This window comes from Corylus avellana, chromosome 1 (genome assembly GCF_965113065.1).
Source record: "Corylus avellana chromosome 1, dhCorAvel1.hap1.2, whole genome shotgun sequence".
In the NCBI taxonomy this organism is placed as follows: Eukaryota; Viridiplantae; Streptophyta; class Magnoliopsida; order Fagales; family Betulaceae; genus Corylus; species Corylus avellana.
Genome location: NC_142490.1, coordinates 14,100,737 through 14,116,858, shown reverse-complemented (window position 1 = coordinate 14,116,858; position 16,122 = coordinate 14,100,737). Strand labels below are relative to the sequence as shown.

Sequence of the window (16,122 nt, the reverse complement as noted above, 5' to 3'; positions counted from 1 at the left end):
TCCACAAAAAGTATGTTTTCGTCTAATGTATAAAAGAGTCCATTCTATCTAGACGTGGTGTTACAACATTCAGTAAAAGTTTGACACAACAGCTTTAAGCACAAAATATAATACACACAAAGCAGATACAAAGTACTGAAGTTTGGTCTCCAACATGATGTGCTTTTGAGCTTGGGCTTGGGCTTGAGCTTGAGCTTGGGCTTGGGCTTCCGTGGATTAGATAGGAAGGGAAGGACCAACTAAGACGAGTTTTCAGTATTGAAAAGAAAAAACTGTACGTTCGCATAAGATGACGATGAAGCCGACACTCCGAGCTTGTCTCTCGGCACTGTTCACTGGTAAACCCTAACCATAACTCTCCCTCTCATTTTACACCTTTTTCGCCTCTTTCCCGAATAATAGTCCAACTTGTTAGATTCTGAAAAGTAGCTATATTCGCAGGCGACAACGGCGTCGTTTCCCTCTCCGCGAAGCCAAGGTTATTGGAGCTCTGTTTTACGAATTTGTTTGTTTGTTTGTTTGTTTGTTTTTTTCTGTACTAGTGCTTTAGTTTGTGAATGTGTATGTTTGTGTGCGTAAATGATGGTGGTTGAGCAAAATATCAAAAGGGTTTAGGGTTTTAGTTTTGTGATGCACTTGTCAATGTGGATATATCAGAAATTATGATGGTTAAATTAAACACCAGGTTGGGTTTGGATAGAAAAGAAGGAACTTTTAAAGTTTTTGTTTTCCATCTTTTGTTTGCTCCTCTCTAAACAAAAAACATTAACAAACAACCAAAACACAGCACTCATAAAAACATAAAAAACAGTTTCCACCAGAACACTTTTAATCTGGTGATTGCTGAATGTGCACTGGACATTAGATTATGTTGAAAGTTTTTATTTTCGGTAAGCAGTTGGACGGGTTTTAACAAACTTTTATTTTCATTTCTTAATATTTTGATTGAATCGTTGCAGAGTTAGTAGACAAATACAAAGGAAACTGAAAATTTATGGGTTTTAGCCCTAAGCCCCTAATTTATCCAAATTAATTATTAAGATGCTTGTATTTCAGGCCATGATAGCTGATGATTCTAATTTTACCAAAAAATTGATGGAAGAAAGTGAAGTTGTAGGATGCACGCATTTTGGGTACAATTGTTTTACCCCAAAGGAGTATGATAGTTAGAGCTTTAATGCTTCTTGTTCTATTGATTTCTACTCTGCATAGTCTTGGTGCACCTCATCAGTTAGATTGTTGTACTAAAGTCGGCCATGGAAGAGTTTTAGTTTTGATAACCATCAAGAGCTTCAATGCTTCTCTGATCACAGTTGTCCAATTGTAACGCCATCTGCTAAGCTGGTTGTTCAAGTTATGGAACACATACATTATCTTCATTAAATTTATGTACCCTTTTAACTTATCCAAAAACAATCTGCTGCACACCTTTTAATTATTATTATTATTATTCAAATTAAAGTGTTATGAATCCCCCCATGTTAAGAGTGCTAAATCCGAATTCCACTGCAATTTGTAGATATAAGTCCTTTGGACATTTCTGGTTAAAACATTAGAACAAATAACATTTCTTTGTGGATGTTGATTTAATGCTAAGATAAATAACTTTAGGAAATGATAATTCTGTACTAGGGCTGCATCTTACCTAAGGATACTGGCCAATACCCAATCAGAAGGCATTCAGAGCCTGAGGCGATCCCTCCATAGTTCCTCTGAGGAAGATGATGACTGGTCTGAATTAGGCGTACCAGTAGCACAAGGTGTAGGTACACATCTGAAATTGAAGACAGAAAAGCCAGACCGTTTTAGGGTATGCATATAGTGTACTGTTGGGATTCTGTGTGGCTATGTATTCACTATTTCTATATTAATAGTTCGCTATAGTTGAATCTTCATGAATACTCATTAAAAAAATGTAAAGTGAGTTCTGACCGAACCTTGAATCTCAATTTTAAGCAGAAAGATGAACCTAGAAAAAGATCTTCATCTCGCATGTCTTTGCCTGCAGAAGGTCAGCCCAGGTCGAAGGGCGTCTCATCAAAACTGGTTAACTCTTCACCAGCTCCTACTCTCAAGCCAGACAACCAAGTCAATATTTCTAGTACTCCTACCAATATAAATGTTTCTAACTTCAAAAGTTCAAGCTCTATTTCTGTTGAGAATGTCCCTTCCACAATCAACCTTTCCCTGTTGAAAAAGGCACTTTCAGTTTTTGGGGAGATTTCTAAGGCTTCCATGACTAGTAAACCAAATGAATTTAATTGTTGCTATGTCCAATTTGAGGTACATATTTTGGTTGTTTTGTTTTTTTGGTCATCCATCCCTCCTCTTTCCCTTACCTATTTTTGCATGTGGTTGTCTAATAAGTACATAATTTGCATGCTTCAAGAGTGTAGAATCTTGCAAGAGAGCAATTGCTGTTGGTGGAATTAGAGTGAGCAGCTTCATCCTACCAATTTGTCCTCTGCGTGTCGAGGAAACTGTTACCATTAGGATTAGCAACGTCAGCTCAGAGACTGCTGATTCAGCAATACATTCTATATGCGTGTCATTTGGTCTTTTGGAGGGGCTTGTAAGGACAAAGGAGGGATTGGTGGATGCCTTGTTTAGTGTGGAGGACAACAAAAACGCACAAAGCATACTTACAAAGTAAGAAATACTACCCATTATATACCTTTCCTTATGTCTTTTTTGTATTTCAAAACTACTTAATGTTCTGGACATGCTATTAGATGAAGCTGACGATGCCAGATTTCTTTTCGTCAGTGTTAGGTAAGAATACATGACTTCCATAATCTTTCTCCTCAGTTGAGTATGCCTTTGGTTGTCAGATTGAACCACACGAGCATGGATGACTGCAAATGGACAGCCTGTTTGCATTCTAGAGACTCTGCCTCTGAAGTGATGACCAACAAAGATTATACTCAGTGCAATTTGGGGTTACAGATCATCAGTCATTTGGATGACTTGGAAGCACAAATGTCCATGAAGAAGGTATATGCAGAAGATTTAAAGATTCTGCATCATTCCTTAATGCACCTCGAATCTCACCCTGCGAGTAGGAAGAGAAGTTCCCAATATTGATGGGAGTTATGTATATCACTATTAGGTACTCTCTGCGATGCAAAAGCCTTCATGAAAATCCAGAAGATTATTATCAAGAGTTAAATACTAATCTTGGCTGTCAAAATCTTTGATTTCTGATTTTGAAAGTATTTTAGGGAGATCTGACGGGACAATTAGGTTCTCACCATGTCATGATCATGATTCCCTTGATGGAAGATAGAATGTGGCAAAATATTAGCTTGTATCATTATTAGATATTTTAGGGTTTCGAAGGCATGTACTTAACTGATATTGACTCTTATTAAACTTGGATGTTGAAGTCTATAATTTTTATTCCTCTTTTTTTTCTTTTTTTCTTTTTTTGCCCTTTATAAACCATAGTTGTGGGATCCAATGAAACGAGGAATAGTGAAATGGAAATGATTTATTTTATGTTGTATTTAATAATATACATTGTGCTAATATATATACACATTTGCACTTCTTCACTTTCTTTTCACACTCTTTTAGGTAACTTTTAAAATTATCATTAAATCAAAATTTAATAGTAAATTATCTTAAATTCATTCGTAATTTTCAAAACTACTTAAAAATAGTGGAAATAGGAATAAGAAAGTGGGTGTGTAGCATTATTTGATATAATATCATATGATAATATATATGCTATTAAATTTGTGAAATTTAATTTAGATCATAAAATGATCGTGATCCATGAAACAAATGGATCACCACCCACTTCTTTAATCCAACATAATATTTGCCAATTGGATTTTCACTTGAACCCTAGAAATATTCCTACATTCCTCGGTACTAGCCAAAAGTCATGTTCTATACTTCTCTTTTAACAAATCAAGTGTCCCTCCACCATGTAAGAGACACATGTTTTCTTTAACATTCTTAATAGTGATTTGTTACCCTTTTACTAACTTAGGAACCCAAACATTAATTTTTGAGAAACTCAAATATATTAGATTACACTTGTTATTTATTAAAGTAAATTGAATAAAATTTCATCCAAGCTGGTTTAGATGAAATTTGTGTCCCTGGAAAATTAAAACTTGTGTGCTAGCATCATTTGAGTTTTTTTAATAGACCCGGTTACAACACCATATCAGATTAAGTCCGTAAATTTGGGTCTAACTATTGTATATATAAGACTTTTAATTATGGACAAAGTTTTTCTCTAACTTAAAACTAGCATATTTTTAGAACATATAATTCTTATAGAACACTAATGAGGACAAATAATACCTTAATATACTAAATTAGAGGAATTTCATTTAATTTAGAAAAAACTTTATTATGTAAGACTAATTCTAAATATTTATCTCTCATCTCACTTTTATGCTATTGTGCTGATGTGACAGCATTCAGCCTTTGAATCAGAAAGTTTAATTAGCATACTTTCATTCTGCCACTATCTTATTATGTTGACGTGATTTTTTTTATTTTAATTTTTGAGAGATGTTACACATTCATAATTCATTTTTTTAAAATCTATCATTAAATTTGTGAAAGCGTCGTTAAGTCCCATTGATATAATGATAAATTTACCCATCTCTCATAAAAAAAAAAAAAATACACAAATGAAAAAAAAAAATAAAAAAATAAAAAATCTCTTGTTCCAAAAGTTAAGCCAAGTCAAGTTATGTGTTTGTTCAAAAAAAAAAGTCAAGTTATGTGTACGCCCCCACCGAATTCCTCCGGCACAAGCTCCGCCCTCTCACATCTCGACACGTCACCCACAACACGTCACCCCTCTGATAACCAATGGGACTGTGACACGTTACTCAAGCAAAAACACAGTTGCTCCAAGAAAAGTCAAAATAAACTACAAATAAAATTCCCATTTCCAAACTTGACATTGGTACAGAGCAAAGAGAAAAACAAAGCGAAAAAACAGAGAGAGATGGAAAAGCTTCATCAGATCTGGGTGGCCTTTGGAACCTTGGCCTTGTTAGCCGTTGCAGCCTTTGCAGAAGACGTCGTTGTGCTGACCGAAGCGAACTTCGAGAAAGAGGTCGGTCAGGACCGAGGATCTCTTGTCGAATTCTACGCTCCATGGTACCCGTTTGATTCTATCTTGTTAATCATTTGTTTCAGCTCTTGATTTAACTTGTACTGTGACGAGTGGATCGGTGCTTTATTGTTATGTAAGATCTGGGTTTAGGCTCAGTGGCTTTTATTCAATCCGATGCGTTTGATTTCTGTGATTCTTTTATTTTTCTTTTCTACTTTTTTAAGGATTTTGTTACTGGGTGCTTAAGAATAAGATTGGGATTAAATCTTATTTATTTATTAGAGTTTCGTCCGATTATATATGCAGTGAAGGTGTTTGGATGAAAAATTGTATTGCATTGTAGTAAATTCCGAGGTGGGTCAAAAATAAATTACGAAAGTGCAAAAGAGAAGCTTTTAAAGATTACTAATTGGGTTCTGTGTTTAAGTTTGTGTCTTTTAAGCCATTTCAAACTTTGTGTAATAAAGAAAGGAACTTTTCGAATATTCTTTATTTTTTCTTTTCTCGTTTTAGATTTTCTGAAAGGTTCTAAGAAGGATTGAAAAGATTTGTATCTCGGTGTTTATTCTGTTCTGATAGTGGGTTTGTGGGTTTGTGGGAAACTCTGGTTTCCCACAGAGAGTTTCCCAGCAAGTCAAACTTACATCGATATTTCGTTTGTGTGACAGGTGTGGGCACTGTAAAAAGCTTGCTCCAGAGTTTGAGAAGCTCGGCACAAGTTTCAGAAAGGCCAAGTCGGTCTTGATTGGAAAGGTAAGCTCTTTACAATGGTTTGCATTTGTTTATTTAGAAACTTGTTAGTGTAGTTGCACTGCTTATTTATGATTTAATTTTCGTATTTTTGTTAGTGATATTCATCTGATGACATCTTTTTATGCCTATGGTGAACAATTAGATGTTATTTTTTAGTGATGAAGTTTCTTCAAACTGATTTATACGATGCTATTGCCTTGAGTGTTGAATTCTTCATGACATATGATTCGATAATGTGGAGTAGGTGGACTGCGATGAACAGAAGAGCTTGTGCAGCAAATACGATGTTTCTGGATATCCAACCATTAAATGGTTTCCAAAAGGATCGTTGGAACCTAAAAAGTGAGGATAATTCAACTATTCAACACAGTTGTGAAAAGTTTTCGTCAATGTTCCCTCACATACATAATGTGCTACTCTTCATGAATATTAATTGTATGATGTATATGTATATAGGTATGAAGGACCACGTACTGCAGAAGCCCTCACTGAGTTTGTGAATACTGAAGGAGGTAGTATACCTTTCCTTTAAAATTACCTTGTGCCAACGTGTGAACCAAAATGATTTTCATCTGGTTGGATTTTAGGGTTAGACATAAATAAATTACAATTAGGCATTTTTTGAAGAAAACTAATTGTTTTATTTATTTAGTCATTCATTTATATTTTGTGAGTGCACCTTCAGGGTCTTTTTGGTTTTCACTTTGATGGCTTCGTTTTATGAAGCCCGCTGAATGCATGTTAGTCCTAACTTGTATGACACTATTGTATGATGTGCACCTCTCACTTTAGGTAATCTTTAGAGGATGTATGTGTCTCTGGCTCTACCTTTGTGCCCTTAGATGAGTTCTAAGGTTTAGTGCAATGACTTAGGAAAAGTGCTAGCCACATCTGCGCCATCACCTCTAAAATGACTAATCAATTTAGACATTCCTTAAAATCACTGGTAAAGCCTAGTTTCACCTTGTAAGTAAGCAATGCGGGTCTTTCTATAAATCATCCACTCTATGTGAGCTACTCATCTTCCCAATATGAGACTAAAGTGTTACAGTTAGACTAGCATCTTCTAAAACTGGTTACCACACATGATTTTGTAGTATTGTTATCTTCCCTGTTGCATCTTGAAGAATGTGTCGCCATAGTGTGTTTCTACACACGATTATGTGCTTTATTATTTTCCTCCTCACACTTTTAGGAACTTGTATCCCCCGGAATCACTTATTTTATTTTCTCTTGTGTGTGTATATACCGGCATAACCACAGAATTTTCTAATGAGGTCAATTGTTTGCAGGGACTAATGTGAAGATAGCTACAGTTCCATCCAATGTAGTGGTGCTCACAGCTGATAATTTTAATGAGGTTGTATTGGATGAAACCAAAGATGTTTTGGTTGAGTTCTATGCCCCATGGTAAGCATGCCTATTCTTCTCTCTTTTTAATATCAACATCTTTTAAGAGACTGTTGGTCTTCCTTCCTTCATGGGTAGTGAATTTCGTTATTGATTTCTGTATTTCTTTATTTCTTTATTTAATTCTATATTACTGGTTAGTATCTAATGGATTGCGGTTGCAGGTGCGGTCACTGCAAGAGCCTTGCTCCTGTATGTCTTAACTCTTTTGTTTGGTTATTGTGATCGGAGCCTTTTTAACTTCTGCACTTGTAATGATCTGGGTTTTTCCTTTGTTGCTTCAGACCTATGAAAAGGTAGCTACAGCATTTAAATCTGATGAAGATGTAGTGATTGCTAATCTAGATGCTGACAAATACAAGGATCTAGCAGAAAAGTAAGTGCAAACTCAATTTATAAGCTTGTTTGTCTGCTGAAGATGGATTTCTCAACATACCTTTAAGAGCCAATTTCTTAATGGCCAATGCTTTGTTTGAAGGTATTCTGTAAGTGGGTTCCCTACGTTGAAATTCTTTCCAAGGAGCAACAAAGCCGGTGACGAATATGAGGGTGGCAGAGATTTAGATGACTTTGTGGCTTTCATCAATGAAAAGTGTGGCACCAGTCGTGATGGAAAAGGACAGCTTACTTCAAATGTTAGTTATGAAGATTAAAACTGATGTGTGATCACAATTTTATTACTGTTTACTTAAAATGTTCTATGGTTTTGACAGGCTGGTATAGTTGCGAGTTTGGATGCCTTAGTGAAGGAGTTTCTAGCTGCTACTAACGAAGAGAAGAAGGCAGTCTTTGCTCTGATAGAAGAGGAAGTTGAGAAGCTCACAGGTTTCAGCGCTAGGTACTCCATTTGTGGCTGTCTGCTTTCTATATTCAACTATTTTTAAGTTTGAACTTTATAATGCCTTTGTAAAGTCAGCATTGTTGATTGCTATCCTCTTTTAAGGTATTGCTTGAAAGGATCATATGTTTGCATTTCTCTGCCAAAGACTTCTTTCTATTTTTTGAGATAAAGCTCCTGTGAACCTAGATAACTATTATGAACCCTTTTTCAGGTATGGAAAGATTTACTTGAAAGCTGCCAAAAATTGTATGGAGAAAGGTTCTGATTATGCTAAGAACGAAAGGGAGAGAATCCAGCGCATTCTTGACAAGGTAAGATTTATGCCCCATTCTCCACGTTAAAGCACATATTGGAATAGGATCTACAAGTAAATTTTGGATAGCTTGAAATGGCCATTTATTGGAAGTGGTGTTTGACATCACACTTACCTTTGGTACTAATTTTTCTTATGATATATCTTCAAGGGAAAAAGATCTCCTCTCTTTTTCTTTTTTCCTTTTAGTTATATAAAATTATGTCGATTGTACACTGGAGCTTCTGTAAATGATATATACATCAAGGGTTTCAAGCTGAACAAATATAAAAGATGACTTATTATAAACTACTTCAACATGGCAATTTTATGCCTTTGTACCCCAAGAATCATAACTTATTGTTTTTACCCTTCAACAAGTTGTTCAAGATATGCTGAAATTGAGCTCAATGATTGATCTTGCTTTTTCTTGTTTGATGCAGGCAATCAGCCCAGCCAAGGCAGATGAGTTCACCCTGAAGAAAAATATTCTATCCGCGTTTGCTTGATCTCCAGTAGCCTAGTCTTGCACTCATCTTGCACTGGGGATGGGGTTTATTGAATGGTTTTTCCTGCCACCATCCCCATCGGATTTTACTTTAATGTATTTGAGCTGGGCATCGTAACCGTTATAATTTTAGGCCTGGGATGGTAATCGAGCACGCTAGCTGTAGCAAAGAACTGTTTTGAGTTCCAATTTACCTAACTGCAGTGATTTCATTCCTTTAGTGTTGTATTTTATATTTGTGATAATAAACTTAATTTTAAATTGAATCATAGGTTATATTAGTTGGTATATATATATATACTTGTGTTAGAATTCCAAACCACACCTAAAAGGATAACTCAAAAAAATGTCATTAGGCTCTGCTTACAGATGGACTACCGCTGCCCGAATTGTAGATGTGAGAATTTTTATGGGGGTTCATCTGTCAAAGTGGACAGCCATCTCAAAAGTTGCTTGGCCATGTATGATTTATATTAACTTTCTCAGGTTCGAATTATTAGTAATTTGGATACAAAATTATCGGAAATTTCTATCTATAAGCAATAATGTTGCCTTTGGAAAACATCTTTCACTCTAAATTTTAATGGTACATTGTTACAATGCTCTAATAACTGTGTTTCTACAACCTCTAACACGTTTCTATGTTTAGATTCAATATGATGCCAAGGTTATTTTGGAGGGAAAATGCTAGGTGTTCTTCTAGTGTTTTCTTATTGTTTTTTTAATTGTGATGTGGTTTTTAAAATTATCGTTAAATTTAAGATTATCATTATTGACTTTTAATCTATTGGTGATTTTAAAAGTTACATTACAGTTGGGAGTATACTAAGAGAACACTAGAAGAACACTTAGTATTTTTCATTTTAGAGCAACCCCATGTTCATTAAAGCATTTATACCCGAGTCATTAAATTTTTAGAAAGGTAAAGAGGGAGGGCAAGGAAGATTTTAAATTCTTGATGGAAATAATTGTGTTTTTTTTTTTTTTTTGTAAGAAAGAAGCAATAGCTTTGAAGGGAAAATAAATGGCAAGGAAAGAATATGGGTGAGGTCCCATAAGAGGACTGAGTTTTAGGACTTGTTTGAGATTGCGTTTGAAGGACCTAAAAGTACTTTTAACACTCAAAAAATTCATTTGAAGAAAAAAATATTTGTTTGGTAAAAAAATTAAAAGCGCTTTTAAGGATCCAAAAAATTCTAAAAATGGCCTAAACGCACTTTTGGCAAAAGCTTAAAAATGAAACTTTTGCCCAAAAACTATTTTTTACTTAAAAGCACTATTTCTTAAACGCAATCCCAAACAAGCTCTTAGTACAATTCACCATCCAAACTATGTCATTCAAATAACTAATTGCATGCAATTAATTTAAGCAGCCAGTTGGAGATAATTCTTATTTTCTTTAAAGCATGTTCGAGATTGTGTTTAAAAAATAGAGCTTTTAAATAATAATAATAAAAAAAATAAAAAATTAGCAAAATCTTTATTTTTAAACTTTTGCCAAAAAGTGTATTTGGGTCATTTTAGAAGAAAAAAAAGTTAAAAAAGTGCTTTTGAAATTTTTTACCAAACATGCCAATAATAATAAAATATTAAAAAAAAAAAAAAAAACTTTTTAGCAAAATCTTTATTTTTAAACTTTTGCCAAAAAGTGCGTTTGAGTCATTTTAGAATAAAAAAAAGTTAAAAAAGTGCTTTTAAAATTTTTTACCAAACATGCCAATTTTTGTTTGGTACAACTTTTTAGGTATTAAAAATACTTTTTAAGCTCTGAAACACAGTCTCAAGCATACTCTTATTCCCTTTTGAGTTTATGTACTAAGATCCAAGTGGAAGCCAAATAAGAAAAAACGATAACCATTAAAACACTAGACAAATATATCACTATTTTGCAACATCATAACTCATAAGCTATGCTCAAGTTGCGGCAAAAAATTAAGAGAAAAATTAAATCAGGGGCAATTAATTACGTCCCAAGTGAACGGGCTCTTCTATTTTTTTGTAATGAAACTGCTAGAGACTGGATTAAGTAAGCCATGGCCTTTCCACTGCAATAAATGATGGGGACTTCACGAATAGAAATAAATAAATAAATAAATGATGGGGACTTCACAATTTCCCAGCTGAGAAGAACCAAGCAAGACCTGCTGGGGCATGCACTGATGAGATTAGAGCTTGTCTTCCTAATGCATTCCTGAAGAATCTAATTCCCAGAATCATCACCTTTTACATTCACATCCAAGGCTCTGCAAGATGTCTCTCGATTGAAATTGGCCACTGGCATTCCCATTGAAGAACACTCCTCAATGTGATACTCTCTCTCATCATCTAAAGACTTCATATTCGTATCTGAGCACTGTCGCTCTGCAGCTTCTATATTAGGTACAGGATCTTGCCCTGAACCAAATGCCAGTTCATAGGATGATGGCCAAGGAGGCTGTGTTCTCATCACAGACCGCAAGAGAGCAGCCCTCCTCAAGTCAGCTGAGTGGCATATATCACTAGGTGATGATGGGAACCGACCCTCAGAATCTGAGCCTCGTTGACGAGTTTGTGAGCAAGTGACAGTAGCAGCAGCACATCCATGCGAAGGGTATGAACTAGTGGAAGGTGCAGAAGTGAACCCACTGTGTGGTCTTTGATACCTATATGGAGAGACAGGACTGGTGGGCACACTGTCAGGTTGGGAGGAGCAAGCGTTTATTGGGGTCTCACAAAATCGAGTGTCATCGGTGTCTTCTGACATTGGTGAATACTGGAAGGACATTTCATCCCTGGAAATACAAAGAAAAGGAAACTCAAAGAAATTGAGTACAATTATTTAGTTATGCTAAAGATAGCATTTTTCCAAGGCAAGTTATATATACGTTGGAAAACAAAGAGGGGCAATGATGTGGTGAGCTGATGCTTTCAGTAGGAGGGAACATGAGGAACTATTTCATGGCTCATATTAAAAATTTTAGATAACGTGGAAAACATATTCACATCCACATATATACCGTTAGATGCTCCGAAACTTAATTTGGACCATGAAATGGATCCTGTCCATTTCCAGTGAAATTGAGAGGATCCTATTCCCGGTCGGAGATGGTGATGAATGACTCTGCAAGCAAAGGGAACACCAAAATCACAGACAAACAGATTCTATGTGATCTGCTATCATGTCTGTACTTAATGAGTTCACTTCTTTCACAGTGATTTCAACCCAATTCCACTTATCAATTAGTTTCCATTTAAAGCCTACAGTGCCAAAACAATTGGGTTATCTAAATATATGGGAAATATCAACTATTAAGTACTTAAAACAAGAAGATTTCTCCACTTTCAAACATTAAGATTCAAACAAAAGCTCTACCCTAGTTCCACCCCACCCCTTTACCACCAAAGCCAAGACTAGTGGCTGAAGCAACTACTCGAAAGTTATTCAGAATGAAGGAATAGTGCATATTTGTTTTGCAATGTTTCATTCCTCAAAACCATGAAAAATTTATGTGCAAGTAAGACACAGTAAACCGAAAGACTGTTGACTAAGTTACCTGGGATAAAACATGCTTTCGGACCTGGCCGGAGATTCCATTAGATTCTCAGGGAGTGGGTCTCCAACCGTCAAACCATTCAAACTGGACGCCATTATCTGCGGGGGAGAAAAACACAAACTTTGAAGAAACGAGAGACTCAACGTGCAAATTTCCAGATGCAAACTAGAGCTAAACCTCGAACTAATCCTCACCCAGAAAAACCAAATAAACATATAATGAGGAATCCATAAGAGGCACTCAAACAAACTCCAGAAAGTGTAAATCTTGCGTAATCAATTTTTTCCCAAGAACCCCAAAACAGATTAGTGTTCAAAAAAAAAAAAAAAAACTTTGAAGAAAACCCATAAAGAATTCGAACCACATTGTTTGTTAAAACAGTAACCCATTACTTGAAAACAAAAAATTCGCAAAATCCCGTGAAAAGCCCCATCGTCATCACAATAAGAATACGTAAATTCATAAAATAAAACAACAATAAAGAAGACGAAGCGAACCTCGCTGAGGTAGCGTTTGTGAGAGTGGAGGTTGTCGACGTAAACCTCATCTTCGGGATCTCTAGCTCGCTTCCCACAAGGTGATGATGTTGATGATGACGATGTCCCTGAGTTTGATTCTGAGACCGTTACTGATTGCTTCAATTCCATTTTCATAAAATCGAAACCCAAAATAAATGGATTAAAAAAAGAATTATAATCTTGCAGTCCAGAATTGAAATTCAGAAGAAGAAAGGGAAAGTGAAACAGAGCACGGCCAGAGAACGGGGGAACATGTTATCATATGTCGCTGGTGTATAGTAAGGGTCAATGGACTTGCTGCAGCAGAAGAGCACGTAATAGCTGGGGCCCGGGGTGTTTTGATATTTTAGAAACAAAATAGGAAAAGCTTTTACTATTTTTTGTTTTCTTGAAATAAAAATAATAATTAATTGATGTGATATAAAAGTAAAAATAATTTAATTTTTTTGTAAAAAAAAAAAAAATAAAATAAAAGTCAAGTCTTGACTTTTATTTATTTTTTTATTTTATATAGAGAAATAAAAAATCAAAAGAAAAAAAATATATATATATATAAAGTAGAGATTGAATTAGAGTAGATTTCTATTTAATAGAGATTAGATTTTATTTAAGATTAGTTTAAATTAGTTTTGTTATCAATATTTTAAGATCTGACTTATCCTATTATTGATGTGATATAAAAGTAAAAATAATTTAATTTTTTTGTAAAAAAAAATTTTTTTTAAAAAGTTTATTAACTTGACTTTTTTTTTTTATAGAGAAATAAAAAATCAAAAGAAAAAGATAATATATATATATATATATATATATATATAAAGTAGAGATTGAATTAGAGTAGATTTCTATTTAATAGAGATTAGATTTTATTTAAGATTAGTTTAAATTAGTTTTGTTATCAATATTTTAAGATCTGACTTATCCTATTAGATAGTATTAGAGTTTAATTATCATTCTTGTTTCCTAGTTTAATTGTTATTCTCTTGCTTGTATCTCTGTTTAAATTATGATCAATTAATAAATAGATAATTAGGCAATTAATCACAAATTTTGTGTTTAAAAAATAATTTTAAGTTTCCTTAAAATCTAAAATGTTTAGATTTCCTCATAACTTAAAATCTATCCCATGGTGTTTACAAAATCATTAACAAATAATAAATCCTCTACAATCCTCGTTAATTTAGAATTAAGAAATGGTTTTTAATGATATTATATAAACAAACTACATAAATTATTAGATAGTACATAATTAACTTTCTGGGTTTTTGTCAAAAACGTTATTGGAGTGATTTAATCAAATCACACGCTTGATTTGATTGAATTTGACATGATTTAAACACGATGTAAATCTCGAGTTAGAAACATATCCACTTAGTAGCTGTAAATGCCTTACGATTTTAAGTGGTTTATATTAGTTTAGAAAAAGTCGTATTTTCTTAAATTTTTAATTGTGACAATGTCCCTCCAAACTACTAAAAATTGTCAATATTTTTCTAATGATGAAATTATCCTTAGTAAAATAAAAACAAAAATACTACAACTTCTAGAAAAAACCTAAAACTAAGAAATTTTTTTTTTTCCAAATGGTGGCCAATTTTCATTTTTTATTTTTTAAAAAATCCTTTTATAAGAAAAAAATTATAAATTTTTTTTATAAAAATTATAAATTTTCGTTTTATTTAAAAAAACTTTGTTTTATAATTTTTTTAAAAATAAAAATTTACGTTTAAAAAAAATAAAAATTTTCGTTTTTTAAAACTAAATAAAAATTTCCATTAAAAAATTAAAAATTAAAAATTTTTCTTTAAAAAAAATATTATTTTTAAATTAAAATGTTTCATTTTTTAAAAAAATCAATTTTTTTTTTTTTTTAATTTATAGGGATATTTTTGTCTTATTGAGAAATCTATAGGGGCCTTTTTGTCTTATCGCTAGTCTTGGGGGGCATTGACAATGCTCTGGTAGTTTGAGAGGGATATTGTCACAATTAAAAGTTTTGAGGGAGCATTGTCAATTGATGGTAGTTTGAGGGGGGTATGTGGACTTACCCTATTAGTTTTGTATAATTTTAATTATAGATATATAAGTTTTTAGATATTCTCTTTTTGTAAGTTAGTTTTCTAAGACTGAATTTGTCACAATTGTGTAATCTATTGAATAGATATTAAATAAACAAGAACAACTTATATTGAAGGAGAAGTTTCCTAGAAAGTTTCTCAATTTTCCCATGCTAAAAAACACCCAAATAAGGTATACCCACCCTACATTCTCTTAGAGATAGTGTCCTCAGTTTAAATTCAAATACTCAAGATCAAGAGTTTGAATTATTCACTCAACAGAATAATTCAAATTCAAATACATGATAATGTTATTTGTAATGTTGTTATCATCTTATCTCACGTTTGAAATGTAACTGAAGAGTACATAGATTGTATCTATCATATTTCAAGTTTGAATCGTAAGCTTAGATTAAATTCATCATAATAGGTTTACTGTAACTATACAACATTATATATAATTGAATATACCTTTTTGGTTTGGTATTCAAGCCAAAACATTATCACAAACTTTCACTTTCAACCTCATTATAATTCCCCATATCATATTTGATGCATTGACATGGTGCATGTGTATGTGCATGTATCCACACAAGTAAGTTGAAATAGATAGAACAATCTATGGTCATGGCTCAATGGCTTCAAGAAATTTTTAAAGTCGTTAGGTATATGTTAAGGCATGACTTCGAATTTTGCAATGAAAAGTTTTGTACTTAATTAGTGTAAACTACATTAGTTTACATTAATGCCTTAGTGTAATTGAATTAGGCTATGGTTTAATTAGATTTGAATGAGGGTCAGCGGTTTTCATTGTTTAGACATCTCATGTACAACTCTTAATAAGTAGATATTACTATAGTCACACTCAATAGTCCCAAATCTTAGTAATTAGGATCGTTACTTAATTGAAATGTTTTAGACCTAATGAAACATGAAAAGTTAGTTTCTTATAGGACTCTCCTAATTTAACGTCTACATCTCAAATTGAACCCTACCAGAATTATAACAATTCACCACGCTTTCATACCGACACCGGCAACATCTTTCACTCCAAAATCTAGTATCTCTTTCGGCATTTTGTGGTGGCTCCACTCGAACACAAGTGAACCCACTCAAATACAAAGGTT

General features: G+C 33.5%; 3 protein-coding genes across 3 annotated transcripts; 2 read left to right on the top strand and 1 right to left on the bottom strand.

The window, feature by feature from the left end:
- The first annotated feature begins 246 nt into the window (after positions 1 to 246).
- LOC132170623 (sucrose-phosphatase-like protein) lies at positions 247 to 3,393 on the top strand. The gene is given in 7 exon segments (XM_059581666.2): positions 247 to 338; positions 442 to 478; positions 1,633 to 1,810; positions 1,960 to 2,283; positions 2,390 to 2,649; positions 2,832 to 3,063; positions 3,065 to 3,393. Coding segments are annotated over 7 exon segments (1,125 nt in total). The 5' UTR covers positions 247 to 289; the 3' UTR covers positions 3,110 to 3,393.
- Positions 3,394 to 4,925: 1,532 nt separating this feature from the next.
- Positions 4,926 to 9,156, top strand: LOC132172071 (putative protein disulfide-isomerase A6). The gene is made up of 11 exons (XM_059583505.2): positions 4,926 to 5,130; positions 5,755 to 5,839; positions 6,084 to 6,181; positions 6,296 to 6,351; positions 7,132 to 7,249; positions 7,414 to 7,441; positions 7,534 to 7,625; positions 7,728 to 7,884; positions 7,963 to 8,087; positions 8,302 to 8,401; positions 8,826 to 9,156. The coding sequence occupies exons 1-11, from the start codon at positions 4,976 to 4,978 to the stop codon at positions 8,889 to 8,891; spliced, it is 1,080 nt and encodes a 359-aa protein (XP_059439488.2). The 5' UTR covers positions 4,926 to 4,975; the 3' UTR covers positions 8,892 to 9,156.
- Positions 9,157 to 10,747: 1,591 nt separating this feature from the next.
- Positions 10,748 to 13,196, bottom strand: LOC132171356 (pollen-specific LRR extensin-like protein). The gene is made up of 3 exons (XM_059582652.2): positions 12,921 to 13,196; positions 12,424 to 12,521; positions 10,748 to 11,661 (listed from the first exon to the last, which is right to left on the bottom strand). The coding sequence occupies exons 1-3, from the start codon at positions 13,074 to 13,076 to the stop codon at positions 11,091 to 11,093; spliced, it is 825 nt and encodes a 274-aa protein (XP_059438635.2). The 5' UTR covers positions 13,077 to 13,196; the 3' UTR covers positions 10,748 to 11,090.
- Positions 13,197 to 16,122: the final 2,926 nt, after the last annotated feature.